At 43.1% G+C, this 23,069-nt stretch overlaps 1 protein-coding gene across 1 annotated transcript in view; it reads left to right on the forward strand.

The window, feature by feature from the left end:
- The window catches only part of SYAP1 (synapse associated protein 1), a 32,225-nt gene extending 9,476 nt beyond the window's left edge, over positions 1-22,749 (forward strand). The window contains exons 2-9 of the mRNA XM_058714405.1: positions 622-740; positions 1,515-1,581; positions 5,500-5,573; positions 10,032-10,171; positions 16,353-16,501; positions 18,053-18,111; positions 18,519-18,666; positions 20,903-22,749. Coding sequence (XP_058570388.1) covers positions 622-740; positions 1,515-1,581; positions 5,500-5,573; positions 10,032-10,171; positions 16,353-16,501; positions 18,053-18,111; positions 18,519-18,666; positions 20,903-21,030 — 884 coding nt within the window. The 3' untranslated portion in view covers positions 21,031-22,749. The remainder of the gene's footprint in view (positions 1-621; positions 741-1,514; positions 1,582-5,499; positions 5,574-10,031; positions 10,172-16,352; positions 16,502-18,052; positions 18,112-18,518; positions 18,667-20,902) is intronic.
- Positions 22,750-23,069: the final 320 nt, after the last annotated feature.

Raw genomic sequence — 23,069 nt, forward strand, 5'->3', positions numbered from 1 at the left:
GGTTGCAATAGAGCTTTGATACATAATGTCTTTTCGGGTCTTTAGAAACATTAATTTTGTGCTTTTGTAAAGGTGAAAGTTTATATGTTCCGGTTTTAATTTTATTCTACATATTTGCTCATTATTATTAGTTAAGAAGGACTTATATTTATATTAGGGCTTGCCAAGATTTCTATTTATTAAAAATTCCCCCAGATTTATCACGAGATGGGTTAATCTAGGGAGGGAGGGACATTTTTTCTTTGAACAAGAGGGAAGGAGAAAATAAAATAGGATATTTAGGGTCTAGAAAGGAAGGAAAGTGAAAAGGAGCCTTGATCTTATTTGTGAAGTTGGAAGGGAGGTTACTTGCTGAGATAAGTTAGAACTAGAGACTACTGGGGGAGAAGGGAGGCGTATGCGTAATGCTCTTTGCAAGAGATGAATTAAAGGCCGGGTATGGATGGCCGGCGGGTCCACCCAGAAGGTGGGGTACTGTCAGTGGTTCTCGTTTCACGTCCTAGTTAACAAGAAACATGCCCTATGGTTGAAGATTCGCATGAGAGCTCTTTAAGGGAAGAATCACAAATACAATAACCATTGTACTTGAATGGAGCATAGACTGTCTTTTATTCTTTACAGACTATCTATTTAGCTTTGCAACTGCTGCTACAAAAAAGATAACTGAATCAGTTGCTGAAACAGCACAAACAATAAAGAAATCAGTAGAAGAAGGAAAGATAGATGACATCATTGATAAGGTACATTTCAACATCTTTTCAAATTGATTAGCAGCTAAATATAATTATCCCTTTTTATGAACGTCATTAATCCAAGTAGGATATCATATTCTGATAAAAATATTAATTGTTGAGACTCTTGGAGGTTTTTTTCTTCTTTTTGTATAAGAAGTAGCAATGATTTAAATAACCTTGGTTTTAATTTTAATATACTCTGAAATACACTGATACTTTTGCATAATACTGAACTTTTTATATTGTGAGTTTAATTTTAAACTGTAACTGTTTCCAAATATTTATGCCTTGGCATCATTCAGTTAAGTTTTTAAAGTCCCATTAGGAATTACATTTTCAGACTCTAAGGAATGAGTTTGTTCATTTCCTGCAGTGGTAGGGTGTAGGCCTGGGGAATTTCATTTATGTTGGTAATTATTTGAACTAAGGAGGCCATCAATTAAACTTCAGATAGCTTGTTATTTAGCTGCTTTGCTGTGTGTACTACATGTTAGGATGAGATTTGACCTGGCTTTTATTGTTTTTTGGGATAAAACAAAAATTCAGTTTTTGACTCATTTTATCTTTGCATTTGAAAAGATAATCCATCATAAAAAAGGTTGTATACTTAAAATTCAAAACTATTGAATTGATTTTCCCTTTTGGTGGAGAAAGGGTGAAGTATCACTTTTTTAACCTTTTTATTTGAATAAAATTAATAAAATGTCTCAAATGACTTCACAAATCTTACATGTAATAACCTTCTCGAAGTAATTTGACTCTTTATATATTTTTTAACAGACCATTATAGGAGATTTTCAGAAGGAACAGAAAAAATTTGTTGAGGAACAGCATACCAAAAAGTCAGGTATGATATCGGTTTTTATACATGACTCACCTACCAAATTTTATTGAGCACCTATTAATGTGCCAGACACCACACTGAGGCGCTGAGAATACAAAAATGTGTAACAGCCCCCATCCTTCAGGTAGCACAAAGACTAGTGGGGAAGTCAAGCTCATAAACCTTTGGGGTTTAAAGGAAGGGAGGAAATTGTTCCCACGGAACTGGTGACAGCCCCTCTGGGGAGCTGGCTGTGACAGAGTGAGCATTCATTTCTCATTTTATAACATGGCCAACACACTGTGTGATATACACATAATTGGCACTTAGCAGAAGTTGGCTCCCTTCCCATTCTCTTCAGGAGATAAAAACGAAAGAGCTTTCTAGAGGAGTGACAGAGGGCCATGAAAAGTCATGGAGTGTTTGAGGAAGTTAGTGCATTTCATTACTGACAAATGCTTATTTAAATGTTTGCAGTTACAGGATCTCAGAATGTCTACTTTTACTGTTTGGATGTACTCAAACACAAAACCGGCCTCTTGTCTTTGAATTTGGCAAAAGGGTAAAACAATTCCATCAGTTTGAGCAGTGCCACAAATTCAAAAAGAGCTAGTTAGTCCTGTGCAACTCAAAGTGGAAAGCAGCTTTGGGGACAAAAAATCTATACAAATTAGCCTACCTTAGGATAGCAGAGAAAGTGATCCTGGCTTGGAGACTTGGGGTAGGAGCTGGTCAGGGCCTCTGAGATAGGAACTTTGAGTGAGCAGGGGAAAGGCTCAGAGGCACTTTCAGTTTTGAGACACCCATTAGACCCCAGGTGAGAGGAACATGTACAAAGGCAGGGAAGGGAATGCAGGAAAATTCCATTCCTCGGTTGCACAAGTCATATTTCAAAGGCCCAATAGCCACAAGGGGCTAGTGGCTTCCGTATTGGACAGTGCAAACCTAGAACATTTCCATCCGTGCAGAAAGTTCTGTTGGTCGGCACTGCTCTAAATTAACTGAACGGGGTCCAACAGGAGCAGTTGATTCCTGTGTGAAGCATGCATGAAGAATTCCATCTACTGATACAGATTAGAAGTCAATTTGTGTAAAAACCATGAGAGTAGGTGAGCTCAGTGAGAAGTGTGTCGAGCATGAAGAGAGCTGAGCAGAGATCTAACAGTGTTGGCAGGAAGGAAGGAATGGGAGAAATTGACAGTTCCTGAGTGCCTGATGTTTACATGCAACATCTTCTTTACTAAAAGGTAGGATCAACAAGGTTAATTCGCTGCAGGTTGCTCAGCTGGTAAGTGATGAAACAAATCTGCCATCAAAACCAGTGCCCGTTTACTTACCAAGAGACAACAGCTAGGAGAGAGAAGCAATAGAAGCCCAGAGAGGGGAGAATTTCAAGGAGAGTTAGGTCGGCTAAGAAGTCCATTTACAAGGACCATGAGGAAAGGCACCATGTGAGTGTTCCTTGTGCATTTGTTCATTTAACGGTCACAGAAACTCAGAAGTACTTACTCTTATCTCCATTTCACAAAGAAGGAAACTGGGCCTAGAGAGAAAAGAACTAAGCACTGTCCGTGGGTTGGACAACCAGGAGGTTACTGGTCACCCTAAAAAGAGCAGTTTCAGAGGAACAGGGAGGCAGGGAGTGTCTCATCCATACCGGTAGGTTGAGCCTTGAGAGGACCTCATCTGAGGGTTAAGTAGTACCAGGAGAGGCCACCCAAGGTGAATAGACTTAAATTGGAGGCCAGAATATTAAAGCAAATAGTGTTTTCAAGGGGCTTTACCCCAATTTTTTTAAGTATGAAAATATGCTTATTTTATCTTATATTTAACAGGGTTTGGATTATAATTGCCACCATTTGCTTGTTTAAGATGAGCCTAAGAATGAGCCAGGTGTCTGTCTGTCCATATGTCTATCCACACATACACATAACTTTTCTATCAGTTGGTACACAATAGGATGTCTCTTCCATTGGACTTTTGCCACATGACAGAAAAGGGCAGGGGTGTTTTGTTGAAAATACTAGGACCCCCTGCATGTATCTTTTGTGCTGACCTCCCATCTCCACAGCCCCAGCTCAGATGGTAGCCCCAGTTCGGATGCTCACTGGCTTTGTCTCCACTATTTCCTACTTGCTGCTCCCTCTGAACACCCCCTACACACACCCAGCACTGAACTCCTCCTAGACCAAGATCACCTCCCAGGTCTCTGCAGAAGACCCCTGGGACTCACCTCTCAGTGGCTGCATTTGTCACCCAACAGTATAAGCCTGATGAGTTGTAATCCCCTTCTTCTTGTGAGCACCAAAGACAACATGTCTGTTGTAGATCCCAGCCCTGTTGTTTACTTCCTGATTTGCCCGTTTATTTGCTTTCACTCCTGACAACCCTCTTCTCAGTTCCTAACTGCTTATCACCTTTTGTCATGAATCAAGTACAGTGACTTTTTCAAAAGAACTTTTTATTTGGAAATAATTTCAATTTACAGAGCAGTTGCGAGTATAAAGGGAGTACTGAGTACGTGGCAGTGAGAAAGAATGAAATCTGGCCTTTTGTAGCAATGTGGATGGAACTGGAGAGTGTGATGCTAAGTGAAATAAGCCATACAGAGAAAGACAGATACCATATGGTTTCACTCTTATGTGGATCCTGAGAAACTTAACAGAAACCCATGGGGGAGGGGAAGGAAAAAAAAAAAAAGAGGTTAGAGTGGGAGAGAGCCAAAGCATAAGAGACTCTTAAAAACTGAGAACAAACTGAGGGTTGATGGGGGGTGGGAGGGAGGGGAGGGTGGGTGAGGGGTATTGAGGAGGGCACCTTTTGGGATGAGCACTGGGTGTTGTATGGAAACCAATTTGACAATAAATTTCATTTATTTTTTTTTAATTTTTTTTTTTCAACGTTTTTTATTTATTTTTGGGACAGAGAGAGACAGAGCATGAACGGGGGAGGGGCAGAGAGAGAGGGAGACACAGAATCGGAAACAGGCTCCAGGCTCTGAGCCATCAGCTCAGAGCCTGACGCGGGGCTCGAACTCACGGACTGCGAGATCGTGACCTGGCTGAAGTCGGACGCTTAACTGACTGCGCCACCCAGGCGCCCCTAAATTTCATTTATTAAAAAAAAAAAAAAAGGGAGTACTGAGAACACCCATACCCCCTCTCCCTAGATTGTTGGTTTTAGTCCAACTGCCTTGTCCTTTACACCCTTTCTCCCTCTGTGTGTGTCTTTTTGTTCCACTCAATGTGTGTTTCCTAAGAATTAGGGGTATTCTCTTACATAATCACTGACCAGACAGTTACCAGCTTTAGGAAAAGAACACTGATACGATGTGCATATTCTAATTTTGTCCATTGACCCAGTAATGTCCTTTGTATGTTTTCCCCCTCAATACAGCATGCAGCATAGCTTTCCTCATGTGTCTTAGCCTCTTTTAATCTGCACCAATCCAGGACCTTTGTCTTTTAGGACATTAATGTTTTCAAAGGATATTCTGCCCCCGCCCCCTTGGCCTCCTTTTTTTTTTTTTTTTTTTTAAATAGACCTTTCCTAGTTGGGCTTTGGCTGATATTTCCTCATGATTAGATTCAAATTATGCATTCTTGGCCAGAATACTACATAGATGATGTTGTGTCCTTCTCAGGATAGCCCATCTGGAGGCCTACGATGACCATCTCTTTTTCATTGGTGATGATCATTTGGGTCACTTGGTCAAGGTGTTGTCCAATTTCTCTACCATATAATTCAAATAATTTTTTACCAAATGCGTACATGCTTTAGATTCATATCTTAAGTCTAGGAATTATGATGAATGTTCATATTTGGAACTCACTAATAAATTGCCACATTGATTATGTGGCAACTTATTCTTTCAAACCACGATTGCAGTGTAACCTTTGTAACATGTTTTTCTCTTTTTTTCTTTATTATTAAAACCTTTAGAAGCAGCAGTGCCACCATGGGTTGATAGTAATGATGAAGAAACAATTCAACAGCAAATCTTGGCCTTATCTGCTGTAAGTACCTCGTGATTCCCTGTATAGAGATACTTTCTTCCTATCATGACTTTATCCATAGAATGTTTTTCTTCTATATAGTATTTAAAATGTTTTGAGATACTAGAACTGTACACATCAACTTTCGCTGGTTTTTCCCCCTAAGTTCCCCCTCCCGCCAAGTTTTAACTTCTCCTTAAGTTCTTTTTTCTTAACAGAAAAGTATGATCCGTTACACAAAATAATTATTTCAGCCTTAAAAGGATTCTTTTATGTTATTAAGATAATCTTTTGAGATATGCTATCATACAAAGTTTCTAGATATCATTCTAGTTTATATGAGTGAAAAGATTGTATTCTAAATTTTCTCCTTAACTATCATATGTATTTTAAAATGAAATTGAAAGAAATAAACTTTTCTTTGCTGGCCTACAAAGATTTCTCTTGGGATTTCAGAGGGAACATAGTGATACCAGTTAACAGTTGTACAGTACCTGACACTTTCAGAAAGAACTTTCTTACCCATTATCTCCTTTAAGCCTCACTGTACATTTATGAGGTAGGTAGGGCCTTTTATTGCCGTCGTGCAGGCGTGATGACTGTGACTCCCAAATGTGACACTCACTCCTTATATGTGTCTCCACTGGGCTGTGGATTCTTAGTGGGTGGAGAGACTGGCTTTGATCTCTGTCCTCAGCACCTAGCAGCCTGCCTGGCAGGGGACTCAGCAAATAGGGCTTTGACTGTATCAGTGGTTTTCAAGCTTTGTTTTTAATCTACTCTTTTTTTTTTTTTTTTTTTTAACCAAAGTCATAAATGGAACTTCAGTCTAGAAAACAGACATAGAGCTGGGCTTTACTTTGCTTCCATTGTCCTCCCCCAGGGCATTTTTAAGATTTTTTCTTTTTCATTAGTAAACCCCTTAAAAGATTTTTTTTAAGTTTATTTATTTTGAGAGAGAGAGAGCAAGTGCAAGCAGGGGAGGGGCAGAGAGAGAGATAGAGACAGAGACTCCAAGCAGGCTCCACGCTGTCAGCACAGAGCCTCACATGGGGCTTGATCCCATGAACTGTGAGATCATGACCTGAGCGGAAACCAAGAGTCAGATGCTTAACCTACCGAGCCACCCAGGTGCCCCTCCATTAGTAAGCCCTTTAAAGGCCTGAGCATCCATTACAAGTTCAGCATGAACACCATGTGTTTTGTTTACTGTGTTATGGCCAAACTTGATGCTGACATCACATAATGCTTATCTCCAGAAGAGAATTGGGACAGTGAGACTGTCATTTGAGGGCAGACATCAGATACTCACAGTCAAGTAAGTCCTCATAGCTCCTCTGTCCCCCAGACCTGTTCCTGTCCTCATCTTCTCCATCTCAAAATAAGACTCCAGTCATCCACCAGTTTGTTCTAGTCACTAACCCAAGAGTCTTCCTTCAGTCACACCCCACCCCCACCCCGCCTGGGCCTGCTGCAACCTGAACGCTATGTTCCTGATATACCTCTACACCACTTCTCCACTGCTGCTGCCACCACAGCGGTCCCAATGCCATCATCTCCTGCCTTCAGCGTCCCAGCCACCGTCCTATCCTTACCCCTTTCCCTACAAGCTCACAGCAACCACAGGGGTCCCATTTATGATGTAAATCCCTTCGTGTCACTCTCCCACATAGAGCCTTCTAATGGCATCTCGTCTCGCGTGGGCTAGGATCTAAACCCCTTCCACTGGCTTCGAAGGCCCTTGGCTTTGCATCCCTCACCTCCCTCGTGCCCCACTGCCCTGCATCCCAGTGTTCCAGCCACTGTTTTTTTCTGGAACACAAGTGAGCCAAGCTTTGTCCTGCTTCAGTGCCTGGTGCTTGCTGTCCACTCTTCCTAGAAGCCCACCCTACACCATTCCACAAGATCTCATCTCAAAGGTCACCTCCCTCGCCACCCTTTCAGCCCTCTACTAGTCACCCCATCTCATAGCCTTAGCAGTCTAAACCCTTGTCTGTCTCTTCCCACTCCCCCACCCCACAAGTGGAATGGAAACGCTGTGCAGGCAGGGAGGGACTCCTTTTGTGCTGTGCCCTGCTGAGCAGGTGGCACGGTGCCTGGGGCACAGCAGGTACTCAGTGGGCATCTGCTGAATGGATGATGCAGTGAACATTGCACACAGACATGCCTGCAAGAGAGCACTCAAGATACCAGCATGACCCAGAGGCTTTGAACCATCTTCAGTACATCCTTTATGGTGGCTTCTGAATGTTTTAAGAGATAGACTAAATTGCTATAGTGAAGAAATAAAAAAATACAGTAGGTTAAACAAGCTGTGAGGGGCGCCTGGGTGGCTCAGTCGGTTAAGCGTCCGACTTCGGCTCAGGTCACGATCTCGCGGTATGTGAGTTCGAGCTGTACTGACTGCTCAGAGCCTGGAGCCCGTTTCAGATTCTGTGTCTCTCTCTCTGACCCTCCCCCGTTCATGCTCTGTCTCTCTCTATCTCAAAAATAAATAAATGTTAAAAAAAAAAAATTAAAAAAAAAACAAAAAAAAAACAACAAGCTGTGACTTTCCCTCCCTCTTCCCCCCTCATGTAAGAGTCTAGAGGTAGATGGTCCACGTAGGTGTGCTTTTCCCACGAACTCATCTATAGACCCAAGTATTTCCTGTCTTAATCTTATCCTATGCCAGCCCCTAGACTGTTGTCTGCCTTCTCTGCGGTTAAGTCAGCTCTCATGACCGTGCCTGTGTTCCAGCCTGTGGGAACTGGGAAAGAGGATGGTGGGTACACCAGACCATTTGGAAGATGAGACTCAGAAATTGCACCTATCCCTCAGGCCTACATCCCTTTGGCAACTTAGACACATGGCCACTTCTAATGCTGGGGAGCCTGGGAAATCCAGTCTCTGGCTGGGTGGCCACATGCCCAGCTGGAACTCAAGAGTTGTGATCCTGGAAGGGAGGGAGGAAGGGATACTGGGAGATGATTAGCAGTCTCTCCATCAGAGTTGCTACATTCTCCTACTTGCCAAGCACTAGTTGGGACAATTCAGAGCCTATAGCAGAGTAGACCTCTAAGTTTCTCGTGCTGGGGCACCCCTCAGGGCATCATGCATAAAAAAGAAATTGATAGTACAGCTGTCATTAGGTAGTTGTGAGAATGCAATTCAGAAAATTGTGTTTAGAACCTCCCCTGGGCCAGCCTAGTCCTGGGCCTGGAGGTGGCTGAGACCTGCCCTCCAGAGCCCGAAGGCTTACTGGACATCTGCTAGTGGAGTCACACATAGCATCGCCCCCATGCTGAACACTGTCGTGCGGGACACCCACCCAAGCACCAAGGAAAGCGGCATGTCCCTGATTTTGAAGAGGGAAGAGGATGATCTCAGGGCAGCTTCCCAGAAGTGATGACGTTGGAGTGGAGTCATGAGTCTTGGGAGGAGGGTGTGAGGATGTTTGGGGGATGTGGGGCAGGGCTTGACATTCAGGTAGGGGGTTTTGTAAGCATTCGGATATGACTGGACTGCACGGTGCAGGTGGAGGTGTGGATATGGAGCCACATCATGAAGACCTTTCTGTACCATTCTGGTAAGTTTAGGTTTCATCTCAAAGGCGACAAACGAGTCATTTAAGGGTTTTAGTGACCAATAAAACACGTTTTCCTTGGGACAGGGTAGAAAGTTGCTTGCTCTGGGTGGGAGAAATGGGACTGGAGATACTTGCCCCTTCAGCGGCTGCTGTAGAAATCCAGGTGAAACGTGATACGGCAATTTTTTTAGACTTTGAAATTTTTACATGAGAAGGTAAAATAACTAAACCCTATTTAGGTTCAGATTTGTTCTTTATTGATGTAGGCATCTCAAAAACCAAAAATATGGTTAAAATCTAACACGGGCAAGATATGATGAAACTGATGCTTATAGTAGCCAGTTTCTAAGATTATTTAAGCAGCCAATTTTCTAAGATTATTTTACAGTAGTTTTCACATAAAGATACTCACTGGAACAAATGTACATTCATATGATTTGAAACTCTGTAATTTCAACTAACTGCATGATTGAACTTCCTGGCCTCCCACAAGGCTCTCTTCAGTGGAGACTGTTAAAAAAAATACATGACAGGGGACACCTGGGTGGCTCAGTTAAGTGTCCCACTCCTGGTTTCAGCTCAGGTCATGATCTCAGGGGCCTCCATGCTGACAGGGCAGAGCCTGCTTGGGATTCTCTCTCCTTCTCTCTCTACCCCTCCTCCCTCTCGTGCACATGTGTGCACCTGTGTGTGCACTTGCTCTCTCAAATAAACTTAAAAAAATAAATAATAAATACATGACAGGATTGGTCATTCTCCACTCTCTCTTAAGCAGACAGGTTAATGATACTTCAGTGGATTTTGTGGCTGAAATCTTTAGGAGAATTGAATATTTGTCAAACTGGTGATGCACTGTTACATATTAATTGCTGTCTACATTTTTCCCCATGTTTTTCCCCTTTTCATCAAAGGACAAGAGGAATTTCCTTCGTGACCCTCCAGCTGGAGTGCAGTTTAATTTTGACTTTGATCAGATGTACCCTGTTGCCCTGATCATGCTCCAAGAGGACGAGCTGCTGAGTAGGATGAGATTTGCCCTTGTTCCTAAACTGTAAGTAAGCAGTGTGTTCCTGAGCCAGAGCTACGCTGCTCACACAGCACATATTGGCATTTTCTAGTGGCCTTGGTCATATGCAGAGTGTCGGGGCAGAATCCTGGAGTGGGGGCCAGAGCAGTTTCCTGTTCCGTCTTCATGAAAATAGGCTCTGTGGCCCTTCAGCTGGTGTGCATGCGCTGTCTCTTTCTTTCTCTCTTTCTCTCTTTCTCTCTTTCTCTCTCTCTCTCTCTCTCTCTCTCTCTCTCTCTCTCTCTCTCTCTCTCACACACACACACACACACACACACACACACACACACACACAGCCATAGAATCGAAACTGAGAGTGGGCCTAACAGGAAATTTGGGGTGGAGATAAGATGCGCTGTTTTATCCCCAGTTAGAAGCTAAAACACAGTTTCCGATAGAAACAACCAACGTGCTGTGTCTTCCAAATAAAATTAAGGTCCCCGGGGCTCATTAGGACCTGGCCCACCACCTTTTTACACTCTGGCTCTGCTCTCTAGCAACAGTGTTCTTGTTCTCCTTCCCACCCAAAGTTTTCCTCTGCCCGCAGGCCTTGTTCTCCTCCGAAAGTCTTGCTTGTCCTTCAGTTCCTGTGCAAGCATAATGTCTTCAGGGACACAGCCCTGACCAGGATCAGCAGAGGCCCCCCACGGTGGGTGGGTCTCCTCCCTTCCCCTCTGCCATCATGGGCTCTTGCTCACCTTTTTTAATTCCAATTCCTTGTTTTGAATCTATAGCATTTTTAGTCCATGGTCTTTCTTACTCCGTGAACTTTCCATTATTATAGCACTCTATTCTTTTTGGATGGGTACAGTATCTTCCTGGTCTCTGAGAACCTAGTTTTCTTGAAATACCCTTTTGTCTCGGTGCTTTTCTTGAATTTTTGTGTTTGTTTTGGGCTCTGTGATTCATGTTGCAGGCTTTCCTTATCCGTCCTTCTTCGTATCTGAAGGCACCCTGCGGAAAGGGCACTTAGAACTGTGTGTTCCCACAGGCCTTTCGGGCAGGGTGGCTTCCCTGAGAGGACTCCACCTCCTGCCTGACCAGTCTCAGCCACGCCAGCTGCCTTAGTGTGGAGTGGCTCAGCTCACAGTGAACTGTGGCTCTCTGTCACATGGAAGCACAGTCCCCAGCTGGAAGGGGCGGTGAGGGTGTCAGCCAGCTCGCTGCTCCTCTGGGGCCTCACCACCATGCCTCCTGTCTTGAGCCCGACCTGCACCCGGCCTTCAGAGATGCCTGTGCCTCCCGTCCCTGGCTCTGTCCGAGCGCACCCCGGGTGAACCGGCCCATTCTCGCCAGCCGCCCTTCCTGCAGGCGGCTTACCACAGCTTTCTCCGGTCTACAGAGTAGATTGCTGCTGGCCCATCAGCCTTTCCCCTTCCACTGTGCTTTCCTCGCCAGTTCTCTCTGTCCTGGGGGGTTTGATTTACTTAATTCCTTTTCTATTATTTTAGAATGGCTCAAATCTCATTACAAATCTAATCCTTAGACTGTGTCCAAAATAGCTATTTTGGGGGCACCTGGCTGGCATGACTCTTAATCTCTGGGTTGTGAGTTCAAGCCCCATGTTGGGTGTAGAGATGACTTAAAAATAAATAGGTAGATAGGTGGATAGATAAAGTAGCTATTTTTAGTGAAGAATATATAAAAAAAATTATCAACTGATCTTTTTTTCACTATTATGCTCACAAAACCCTGAGAGTTGGCTTTTGAACAGTTCATGTGTATATATCTGATAGAAGCTCTTTCATCTTGGAATTTGAGGTTGTACATATTCTTTTTTATTTTTTTTATTTTTTTTTATTTTTAACATTTATTTTTGAGACAGAGAGAGACAGAGCATGAACGGGGGAGGGGCAGAGAGAGAGGGAGACACAGAATCGGAAGCAGGCTCCAGGCTCTGAGCCATCGGCCCAGAGCCTGATGCGGGGCTCGAACCCACGGACCGCGAGATCCTGACCTGAGCTGAAGTCGGACACTTAACCGACTGAGCCACCCAGGCGCCCCGAGGTTGTACCTATTCTGAATAACTGCCTCTTTCTGAGAGAAGAGTAGCAAAGCTCTGGGGTTTGGGTGGGCTTTGTACCTGAAGGCTCCATCAACTTGAAGACCATTCAAATCACCTTAGGTCACACAGCGGGCTCTCTGCCAATGCTCTCAGGACAGTCCCGAGACCCCGAGGCAGTGGGGCATGTGGCCCAGGGTTACGCATGGCAGGCACGTGGCTAGGTGTCCACAGCGTTGGTTAGTGACAATTCTGGATGCCTTCTTACTGCTGACAGTAATTTTAGAGTCTTGAAAAGATTGGGAGAATTGGTATTTGGCAAGTAGTATTTCTGGTTTGTTGCTAGCTAGTTAAATGGTCTATTGAGTAATATAATTCCAGTTTCCTATTGCTAATTCTGTTAGGGATCATTTAGAAATTAGGGTTATCATTTTTTATAAGTCTTTACCCGTTAGAAATGCTTACTGAAATATTTGTGGATGGAAGGATGTGATATCTGGCATTGCCTTAAAATATTCCAACCCATACCCAGAGAAGGGCATGCGTGGAAAAGAGAGGGACAGACATGAAGTGTGATTGGCAAAATGCTGGTGATTGCTGGTTAGGTCACAGGTACAGGGGCCTTCTTTGTCCTAGTCTCTCCACTTTTGTTTTTGTTCAAATTTCCATAATAAAACACATGAGCCATCACACACAAATCTAGGACTCCTGCTTTGGTCCTTTGAGACACTTTTTCTAAGCAGAAGCCATCACTAACCGGGGAACAATTTAGAAAACAAATCAAAACAAACTTGCTCTGTATTTCAAAATGCCTCCTAGTGTGTTAACGCTTCCCTGTGACAGCAGGGCTGGCATGAGATGGGCCCTGCTCTTGCATCACAGACGCCCTCTGAGGTCTTTACTCTGACAAAGCAGAGAAATCACAAGTCCTTTCCGGCCTTGGACTGTGACCTATGCTCATTGTTTCCCAGAGGGTATTCACAGCATACTAGTGCCTGAAAATAGTTCATGAAAGCCTAAGTGATCAGATAGTAGACATTTGGGAATTGCTAACTCCCGTGGTTTTGTTTATCACAGAGCTTCTCAGAACCTTTATATGTCATCTGCATTGTGACTCTCCAGAGGGTCACGTAGTGTTTCTATAGTGTGCCTCCGTGACCACTTCCTCGTCCATCAAGAGGGAGAGGGTCTGGGAAAGAAAACTCCAGATGCTTAGCTTTATTGAGAGAACGAAGATTGCCCGTAATCTGTTGTAGATTGCCAGCATACCTGTTTCATTTTGGACTTTTCATAGAGGTCAGAATTAAGAGTGACCTTGAAGATATTCAGGGAGCTCACTACCTCCTGGGTAGCTAAGCTCCCTTCTGTCTCAACGTGATGTTAACAGTTGAAGATTTTTTAACTTAACTGGGTAAAGAGCCCCAGTTGTTTTCTTTGTTCCCCAGGTGTCTTCATCTCTGTATCCCCTCAACATGCAGGTGCTTACCGGTCCAAAAGTGAGTCCTCCGAAAGGAATGTAAAGTGCTGTCTGCCTGCAGTAGAGCACACTAGAGTGTACCTTGGGTCGCTCTGTAGTGCCACCTAAGGTTCTGTTAGCTGTTCTCACGGCTGCAGCATACTGTTGTTTGCTCAGGTAAACTTGTGCTTGACTGTAACCCCGCGCCAACTGCTGTTAAGCTGGGTCTCCCTCCCGCCAAACTACTTCCAGGAGATGTTCTAAGAAAAAGAGAGTTGTGAGACCACACGAGGTTGGGACATGCTAACTTGGCATCGAGTAGGAACTTAACAAGTAAGAGGTCATTATTCCTGTGACCATCTGTGTTGGCAGATAATCTGGCTTATTCGTCCCTGAATCACCTGGCACGGGGTCTGATGCCTGTGGCACTCGGTGAACATTGGTGGAATTAATGAAAGAAAAGATGGGCTGCGTCTAGCAGCACGTCAGCTTCTTATCTACCCCAGCTCGTGTCGCTAATCTTGTATTTTGCCCCAGTCACTGAAAAAGCTCGTCTCCTGGCCCAGCTTCACCAGTCACAGATGTGGCAACCCTAAGGCAGGTCCTGTCCTCATCCGTAAGCCTGGGTCTCAGAATTTTCTTAGTTCTCATTGATACTCTTCTCCTCCTTCAAAATCTTTTTCAGTTATACTTTCTTCCTCAGGTTTCTCCCCATTCTAAGACCCTGCATCCATCCCTTCTAGTAAACCGGGAGATAGAGACACATTCTCCCACCCTTTTATGACTTGTAGCAACATGTTCTGGGAACACAAAATGCGTGACTCCTCCAGTACGTGTGCCCCTGCACAACTCCGCGGGTCACCAAAGCCGTTGCTGGTTCAGTGACCTGGTGGGGAGGGGAGTGCATTTTATGTTTTTTTGTTGAGTTTTGTTCTGCCTTCCACCCTCGAGATCTTTAATTGCTCTGAGATAAGCATACTCATCAATGTTTATTATTATTTTATTTAAACAATCACACCTTTATATAGAAAGCTTGGATGTATAACATGAAAACTTTTTTCTCACTCATTTGAGACCTAATGCTCCATCACTCCTGAATGCTTTAATGTCTGTTTCCTACGAATAAGGCTTCTCCTGCATAAATACCTTGTAACCACCTGAATCAGGAAATGGTCACTTATGCATTATTACCTTCTGATTCTCAGACCCCTTTCAAGTTTCATGGGGTTGTTTTTTTTGTTTTGGGGGGTATTTTTTGAGAGAAAGAGTGAGCAGGGAAGGGGGAGAGGGAGAGAGAGAATCCCAAGCAGGCTCCATGCCTAGTGCACAGCCCAACGCGGGGCTCCATCCCACAACCGTGAGACAGCAACCTGAGCCAAAATCAAGATTCGGGTGCTTAACCAACTGAGCCACCCAGGCACCATCTACCTTTTTCTTTTCTTTTCTTTTCTTTTTTTTTTTTTTAAGTAATTTCCACACCCAGCATGGGGCTCGGACTCACAGCCCCGAGACCAAGAGTCACATGCTCTACCGACTGAGCCAGCCAGGCACCCAACTGCATTCAGGTTTTACCATTTGTCCCAGTGTCCTCTGTACTAGCAAAAGGATCTAGTACAGGCTCACTTGTTGCATTTAGTTTTCATGTCTCATTGGTCTCCTTCAATCTATTGCATCCTATCAAGTGGTGTACGCTGCCATTTTGTCCCATTACTGTCTACACTTTGGTCACTAGATGAAGGTGGTTTCTGCCAGACTTCTTGACTATAAAGTTATTTCTTTCCTCTTTGAAATCAGTAAGTATTTTCTGGGGAGGTACTTTGAAACTCTTTAAAAATACTGCATTCCTCATCAGACTTTGAATGTATTCATGTATTTATTTGTATCTGTATAGACTCATGGTCCTGTTTTATGCAATGGATATAATCTGTTGCTATCATTATTTATTTTGATGCTCAAATTATCACCAACTTGGCCAGTGGGAGCCCATTCAAGTTGGTTTCTGTGTCTTTTTGACTCATCCTCATTTTTTGAGTGCTTTCTTACTTTCTGGTATGAAGTAGTCTAGGCTCATCTTGTTCTTTCCCTGCTGTAACCCTGGAATTGGCTATTTACCCAAAAAACTCTGATTCATTTTAGTGGAAAATGGTGTATAGACACCAAGATCTGAGCACTTAGGCATGCTCATTTCTATTGAGGTGTCACTACTCCTTGGTTCACTCAGTGGACAGAGCTGGGGAATATTTGTGTGCTCATGTATATACACATATACTCATTTGCATCTCTACTAAATGAAAACTATGTATTCATAGTGCTACCTCACAACAGGGATCACTCTAGAACTTTCTCTTTCAATGTTTCTCATTCCCTTTCCTGACTGTGAGAAACTTGGTTCCGACTATCCTTAATATTTTTACTTAATTGATCAACCCCCTCCGTGTAACCAGTCTTCCATTTTCACCACCACCCCCTTCCCTGCTCAGACATACTCCTCTCCCAGCTCAGGCTGTCACTCCCCATTCCACGCCACCCCCACGTGGACCCTTACCTTACAAGACTTGGTCACCAGCACCCCCTGCCAGGTGATTTTCACATGCAGACAAGTAACGCCCCTAAACATCTCTTCCCACCTCTGCTGAAACAAATATCCCCTGCATGTGTTTGTATGTGTTGCGTGCATTCTCAAATGTGTCATTGTCTGTCTTGAAAAGCGTGAGGGAAGAAGTGTTTTGGAGGAACTACTTTTACCGCGTCTCCCTGATAAAGCAGTCAGCCCAGCTCACCGCCCTGGCCGCCCAGCAGCAGGCTGCCGGGAAGGAGGAGAAGAGCCACGGCAGAGACGAAGACTTGCCAATGACAGGTATGCTGGGAGAAGACTTGACTCGGTGTAAAACAAAGAGTTACTGTAAAAATATTTTTAACTCAGAGACTCTCATGAGCTTGTCATCTTGTGTATACCAAAAATGTCATTGTCATCTTCTGGAAAATTCTTTCCTTTCCCGAGGAAAGAGTCATTCTCCTTGCCCTCTCTCTGACCCTGCTCCTACGTCTTCCCCCAAGCTCTCCTTTCCTTCGCTTTCTTTTTCTTGTTCTTCGGGTTTTTTATCTCTTCCTTTTTATTTCTCCCTTAGTCACTAGTCCTCTTTCCATCTCTTTCTTGGCCCTTTACCGCATAGCATTTCATACCCTGTGTCCTCCACCGATTCAGGCCATCGCTTTTCTTGGTTTTTCTGCCTTCTGTTCAAGCTGGTGTTCTCCTAGTACTGTAATCTGTAGAGCTCCATTCCACTCCAGGTTGCCAGTGTCTGACTCAGACCGAGGCACCATCCCGTTGCACATTGCACTCTTGGGACAATTGACCCCTCATTGCTGGGGAAGTGTTTTAAAATATTAGCAACAATTGAAGATCTGTAATAGCAATTAAAATAAGAATGGTATTTTATGTCACATTTGTCACGTTTAATGAACACCTGTGTATAGGTGCTAATTACAACTAGAGACTTACCTGTTCATAGAATTTTAAATAATTAAGCAAAACCATGTATCCTAAGGCACAGGCTGTACAGACCACTAGAAAAGAACTTGACACTGCATTTAGGGTCAGGGAAATGGAATGAGGTTGCTCTACACAGCACAATTTGGCATTTTGCATATAAAGAATCCCAGTTGTGTATTATTCTTTGCTTTTTTTTTTTTTTTAACGTTTATTTATTTTTGAGACAGAGAGAGACAGAGCATGAACGGGGGAGGGGCAGAGAAAGAGGGAGACACAGAATCGGAAGCAGGCTCCAGGCTCTGAGCTGTCAGCCCAGAGCCCGACGCGGGGCTCGAACCCACGCGTGACCTGAGCTGAAGTCGGACGCTTAACTGACTGAGCCACCCAGGCGCCCCTATTATTCTTTGCTTTTTGTTTTCACTAATTTTATTGGGAAATGCCATGTAACCAAATACTGCCTGTGTAACAAAACAGGCTTAAGACAGGGTTCGATAAAGACTATACACCTAGTAAGGTTCACAAGGTAGAAAATGCTGTGACTGAGCATTGCACTTTGCTTTGTGCTTTCTAGCATTCATGACAAAAGGAAAATCTGATAAATAACTGAATTCTCATTATCCTAAAAGAAGGAGTATAACTCTTGCTGAATTTGACTTCGGCTAACACTGAGGTCAAAATTTATTTCTTGCTTGGAAATCTTAAAAGAGGTGCATCAAATAGGATGACCTGTAAAAATATCCCCAAAAGAAAGAGGTTGAGATGGTGTCACCTAGCTTTTTCTTAAAAGCATAACATAAAAGCTCATTTATGAAAATTATTTAGTATCGTCATATTTGTGGCTACTTTAGTTGTTACTATAATATGTATTCAGAATTGAATCAAGCCATTTTTATCTCTTTTATTCTCACTTCTTAGAGGCAGTACGGCCCAAAACACCGCCTGTCGTAATCAAATCTCAGCTTAAAACTCAAGAGGTAATACGGTTTTACATTGTACCTAGTAGTTGATGTCTGGAAGTGAAGTAACTCTGTGTTAACTGTCTCAGATCCCATTTGAAACTACTTATGAATACGGGTCTTAGCTGTTTTGAAGAGGGTTCCAGCAGTTGTACAGTTAGGGACATGTAGCTGAGACCTAAGGCGGTTCCTTGGCATCGGTCATTCTAGATGTGCTCTCAGGAATTGGACCTAATGACTGGAGTGGCCCGAACTGAGGGAGAGCACAGTGGATTCAGGTGGTAGCTCATCTGATGCCCATGCAGCCGTGTAGGGTAGAAGGCCGGAGAACAGCGAGCATCCGACTAGTGGAGGAAGGACATGAAAGTGATGTTGTGCTAAATGCCACGTAGAAAACCATTCTAAGCTCGTTTGTTGCATTTCAGGATGAAGAGGAGATTTCTACCAGCCCAGGGGTTTCTGAGTTTGTCAGCGATGCCTTTGATAGCTGTAACTTAAATCAGGAGGATCTAAGGAAGGAAATGGAGCAACTGGTTCTTGACAAAAAAGAGGAGGAGACAGCCGTAGTAGAAGGTACCAAACAAAGCAAATAGCTGTGCTCTTTTCCAGTTCCAAAGCTGGTTGTAGAAAATGTCATTCTGAAGCAGATCTACAGGCATACTGTAACTTCTGCATCAGAATTGCTTCTCTGTTTGCCGTTAGAAGGTAGCTTCTGGCAAGTGTGACCAGACCTCACATTCCCCTGCCTGAAGCATGCACCGGAGTGTAGAGAGGAGAAACTGAGCCCAGAGAGGTTATATGATTGGTCCAAGGCACCTGAGCCCCAAGAACATGGGGACAGCAACAGGCGACAGTGCATGCCCTTTCACTTAGAGACACTGCCCTCCAGCCTTCTGCTTGGGCTTATACTTACATATAGAAGATTCTTTTCCTCACTGCTGCGTGCCACAAGAGCATTGCTTCTGGGAAGGAGCAGGCTGCTTTCAAAAAACAAAAAGAATTTCGAGACAAAGTACAAGTGGAAGGAGGGGAGGCTGCTTTCTTTGGCACATCAGGGCGAACGACTGGCTTTCTACTGGATGAAAAGCAAAGGCTCAGGTTAATCATCATCACATTAAGAGTGTTTATGAAGCCTTCTGAGGTTTCAAATGCACCCAGAGAGTCAGCTATTCACCCGGTTGTACAGAGAGCACCCGTGAGAAAAGTAGCCTCCCAGAGGTGAACTGGAACCCTGTTTGCGCACCACGGAGGGACTCTGGGGGAGAGGCTTGGGAAGGGAGGAGGAGGGAAGAGCTTCTGGGGGAAAGAGAAGGCCAGAGGGGAAGTGAAAACTCGGGCTCACTAGGTGCCTCAGACCCCTCCCACCCCCATCTGTTTTCTGATAAAGCTGGCTGCCGGACCCCTCACAAGGACAGCGCGCAAGAGCCCCACGAGCCCCGCGTGTTGTAGGCAGTCCCAGGGCAGGCTGTGCACCACTTCCCTTTTTGCCGGTGATGGCTGGTAGCAGAGGCCCCACAGGAAACTGGAAGTCTCCCTGCAGCAGGATTCATTAGGTGCTGGCTGGCTGCTCTGAGCAATCTGTTCTTTCACTGAATTCCTGCCCGACTTTTAATTTGGACCACGTAATATTCTTATACATATTCATTATCTTGCCCCCGCACCTAAACTGTAAGTTCTTCAAGGGAGTTACACCTTGTTCTTGTTATCCCCACGGTACCCCACCAACATGGAGTCTGGCACCCGGTAAGCAGCATACTGTGTCCTTTCCCTTGAGGTCCTGCTGCCAAAAAAATTAAAAATTTGGTTTTGGTTTTTCTTTTCTCTATAGCTACTAAGTTTAAGGTTTGTTTTTAAAAAATAAAAATGGGGGCACCTGGCTGGCTCAGTCACTGGAGCATGTGACCCTTGATCTCAGGGTTGTGAGTTCAAGCTCCATGTTGGCCATAGGAGATCACTTAAAAATGAAATCAATTTTAGCCTTGCTTTTTAAATAGCTGGTTTGTTTGTTTTCTGTTTTTTAACACAACATAGCAGATGCCTTCTCTTCTACATACATACATGCATGTACGTACACACACACACACACACACACACCTACCTATATTGAATGTCCAAGCAGAAAGTTGCAGTTCTGAATGTTGGCTCGGAAGAGGAATAAACCCAGTGTGAGGGGCCAGGCTTCAGCAGGAGACCTCCTGACTTCAGGTTCTGGTAATTGTTGCCGATCTAGGGAGACCACTGCTAACGTGCTTTCACAGAGACTGAAGCCTCCGGATCTGCCTCCGTCTGTATGTCTGTTGCTATCAAACTGTGTGTTCTTAGGCAAGCCACTTAACCTCTCTAAGCCTCTGTTTTCCACCATGTAAAATGTGCAGCAGTATATCTAGTCCCTGGATTGTTCTCAGGGTGAAAGAAAAAAAGTGGTATGTAGAAAGCAGTTAGTACAGTGCCTGGCCCTGAGTGCTCAAGAAACATTAGCTGTTTTTTCTGCCATCGTCATCATTGATAGCAGTAAAACTCAATTTGCAACCGCATATTAATTATCAATTATCCACTTAAATATAAGGAAAAGCAGAGGTTTTAGTAAAGCAAAATAACACCTGAACTTAGGGCTCTTAACAAGTTTATCTTTCTAATCCTATTTCCCTTTGGTTATTGTTAAAATTTGGTCCACTTTTCTGAGCACACGCAGTGAGGAAACCTGAGATGTTAAACGTTACCATGGCAGAGACTTCCACAGGTAATTATACGCGACCGAATTGTTAAAACTGGCCTTATGAATCTTTACCTTCTCAATTGTTTCTTTCAGAGGAGTCTGCAGATTGGGAAAAAGAACTACAACAGGAATTGCAAGAATATGAAGTGGTGACAGAATCAGAGAAACGAGATGAAAACTGGGATAAGGAAATAGAGAAAATGCTGCAGGAGGAAAATTAGCTCTTTCCTGAAATAAAAGAATAATCCTTAACATTCTGTAACTGACATTAAATTCTAGATGATGACGCTCGCTGAATTAGAAGGCAGAGAAGATTGGTATAACTTTATGAAATTCAAAATTATTCTTTTTTCAAGCTGAAACTTGCCTTTTCTGCTTTAAAAAAAAAAACATAGGACAGTTATTCTAATATTCAAAAAGAGATGTTTTATGTAATATTTCTTTAATATAAATCTAGTTAGAGATGTTCATGTAGTCAGGATGGTATCTTTGCCACAGAAACGCTTTTCCGTGAGGTCAGAATTATAATTTATTCTTCAATTGTGGTTTTCTAAACATTTGTACTTCTTGTTGCATTTTCATTGCTACATGTATGTTACAGTACTTAACGGATTGATAACTATCAAAATGACCAAATTGTACCAAAGAACTTAAAAAGAAGCACTTTCAAGACTATTTTCTTGCTAGATATTTTCTAAAATTCCATCTAGAAACCTAAGGATAAGATAATTGTTAATTTTAATGGTATAAACATCACACAATTTGACATTGAGAAATACTGTGCAAAAACATTTTTTTTTCCCCTCTGGGGCCTTTTCTTTCTTTCTTATTGTATTGTTTGTTTGTTTGTTTAACTATACCACACTTAATATTTTTGCTTTCCTAAATTTCACATCACGGTTTTTGTAGAAAGCGGGGCATTTCGTCCTTTTTATATTAATGATCTTCAAGAAGCCCATTCACCTTACAGTCTCTTGTTTTTGTGAAAATCATCACCACATATAAATGTTTCAGCTTTGTTTGTCTTAATTAAACTGTCAGTCTTTATAAAAGTGTGTTCCTCTGAGTACAACTTAGGGAACTTCACTGCTCAATCCCAGCACACCAGCAGGCCCGTGTTCATAGAATATGGTTATTTTAAAAGAACAAGGTGGCTTAATGTCACAACACTTCCAAGGCATTTACTTCCTGAAACTTTTATATTTTGCAAGGAACCTTTATTTCATACAAGGGAAGAGGATTATGACAATCCTTTATAGGAAAAATGTACATATTTATATTGTGGACACCATAAAAATTAGTCCCTGGTCCTCTGGCAAAGGTATAGTCAATGAGAGAACTGGGTCCAAGAGCTTTGCTCTTGTTTGGAGCTTGGTGTACACGCTTGTGAGTGAACCACTGTCTCGGTAGGATCCCTTGGATTATAGCAATGGACGCATGTACTCTACGAAACCACTGACCCCACTATCGAGGGATTTCCACTGCGGTGTCACAGTTGCTGATTACTGAGTTTGGGTTCAGAGACTGTGATTGGCAACTTCTAAAATAACCCTATTGAGGGGAAAATTTGGTTTGTTTGTTTTTAATCAAGTTTTCTGGAGGGCAAGAAACATGTAAAATGCCCTTAAGTAGCTAAAAATCCTGGATGTAAGCAGATCAGAATATGATAGCACTTAGCTCTTATATGCACTAGAATTCATATTGTTGAATAAACAGAAAAAAAGCTTTCAGAGAAAGTAAAAAAAACTTAAAATGACAATAGACATGTTACAGTTATTACTGTCAACTTTACATTATACTCTTATTGCATTTAAAAACAACCTAACTACCACTGCTCTATGAAAATAAAAGGATAAAATGATTTTATACACAGCATAAAAATACAGTTATGCTCTATTTTTATGATTCAAATAGGAGTAAACTTATGCTTTTATAAATGACACAGGTAACTGAAGTGTATTCCTTTTTTTTTTTTTTTTTTTTAATATTTTTGAGAGAGTGCTTGCGGGGGAGGAGCAGAGAGAGGGGGAGAGAGGATCCCAAGCAGGCTCTTTGCTGACAGCAGCGAGCCTGATGTGGGGCTCGAACTCAGGAACCGTGAGATCATGATCTGAGCTGAAGTCGGACGCTCAACCGACTGAGCCACCCAGGTGCCCCTGAAGTGTATTCTTTTAAAGGGAGAAATAATTTGTAACTGTGTTTAGTGAAAGATTTGTATTTATTACATGCCTTGGGGGTAGCCAACAAGCCATACTGAGCA

Source organism: Neofelis nebulosa, chromosome X (assembly GCF_028018385.1).
Source record: "Neofelis nebulosa isolate mNeoNeb1 chromosome X, mNeoNeb1.pri, whole genome shotgun sequence".
NCBI classification, from domain to species: Eukaryota; Metazoa; Chordata; class Mammalia; order Carnivora; family Felidae; genus Neofelis; species Neofelis nebulosa.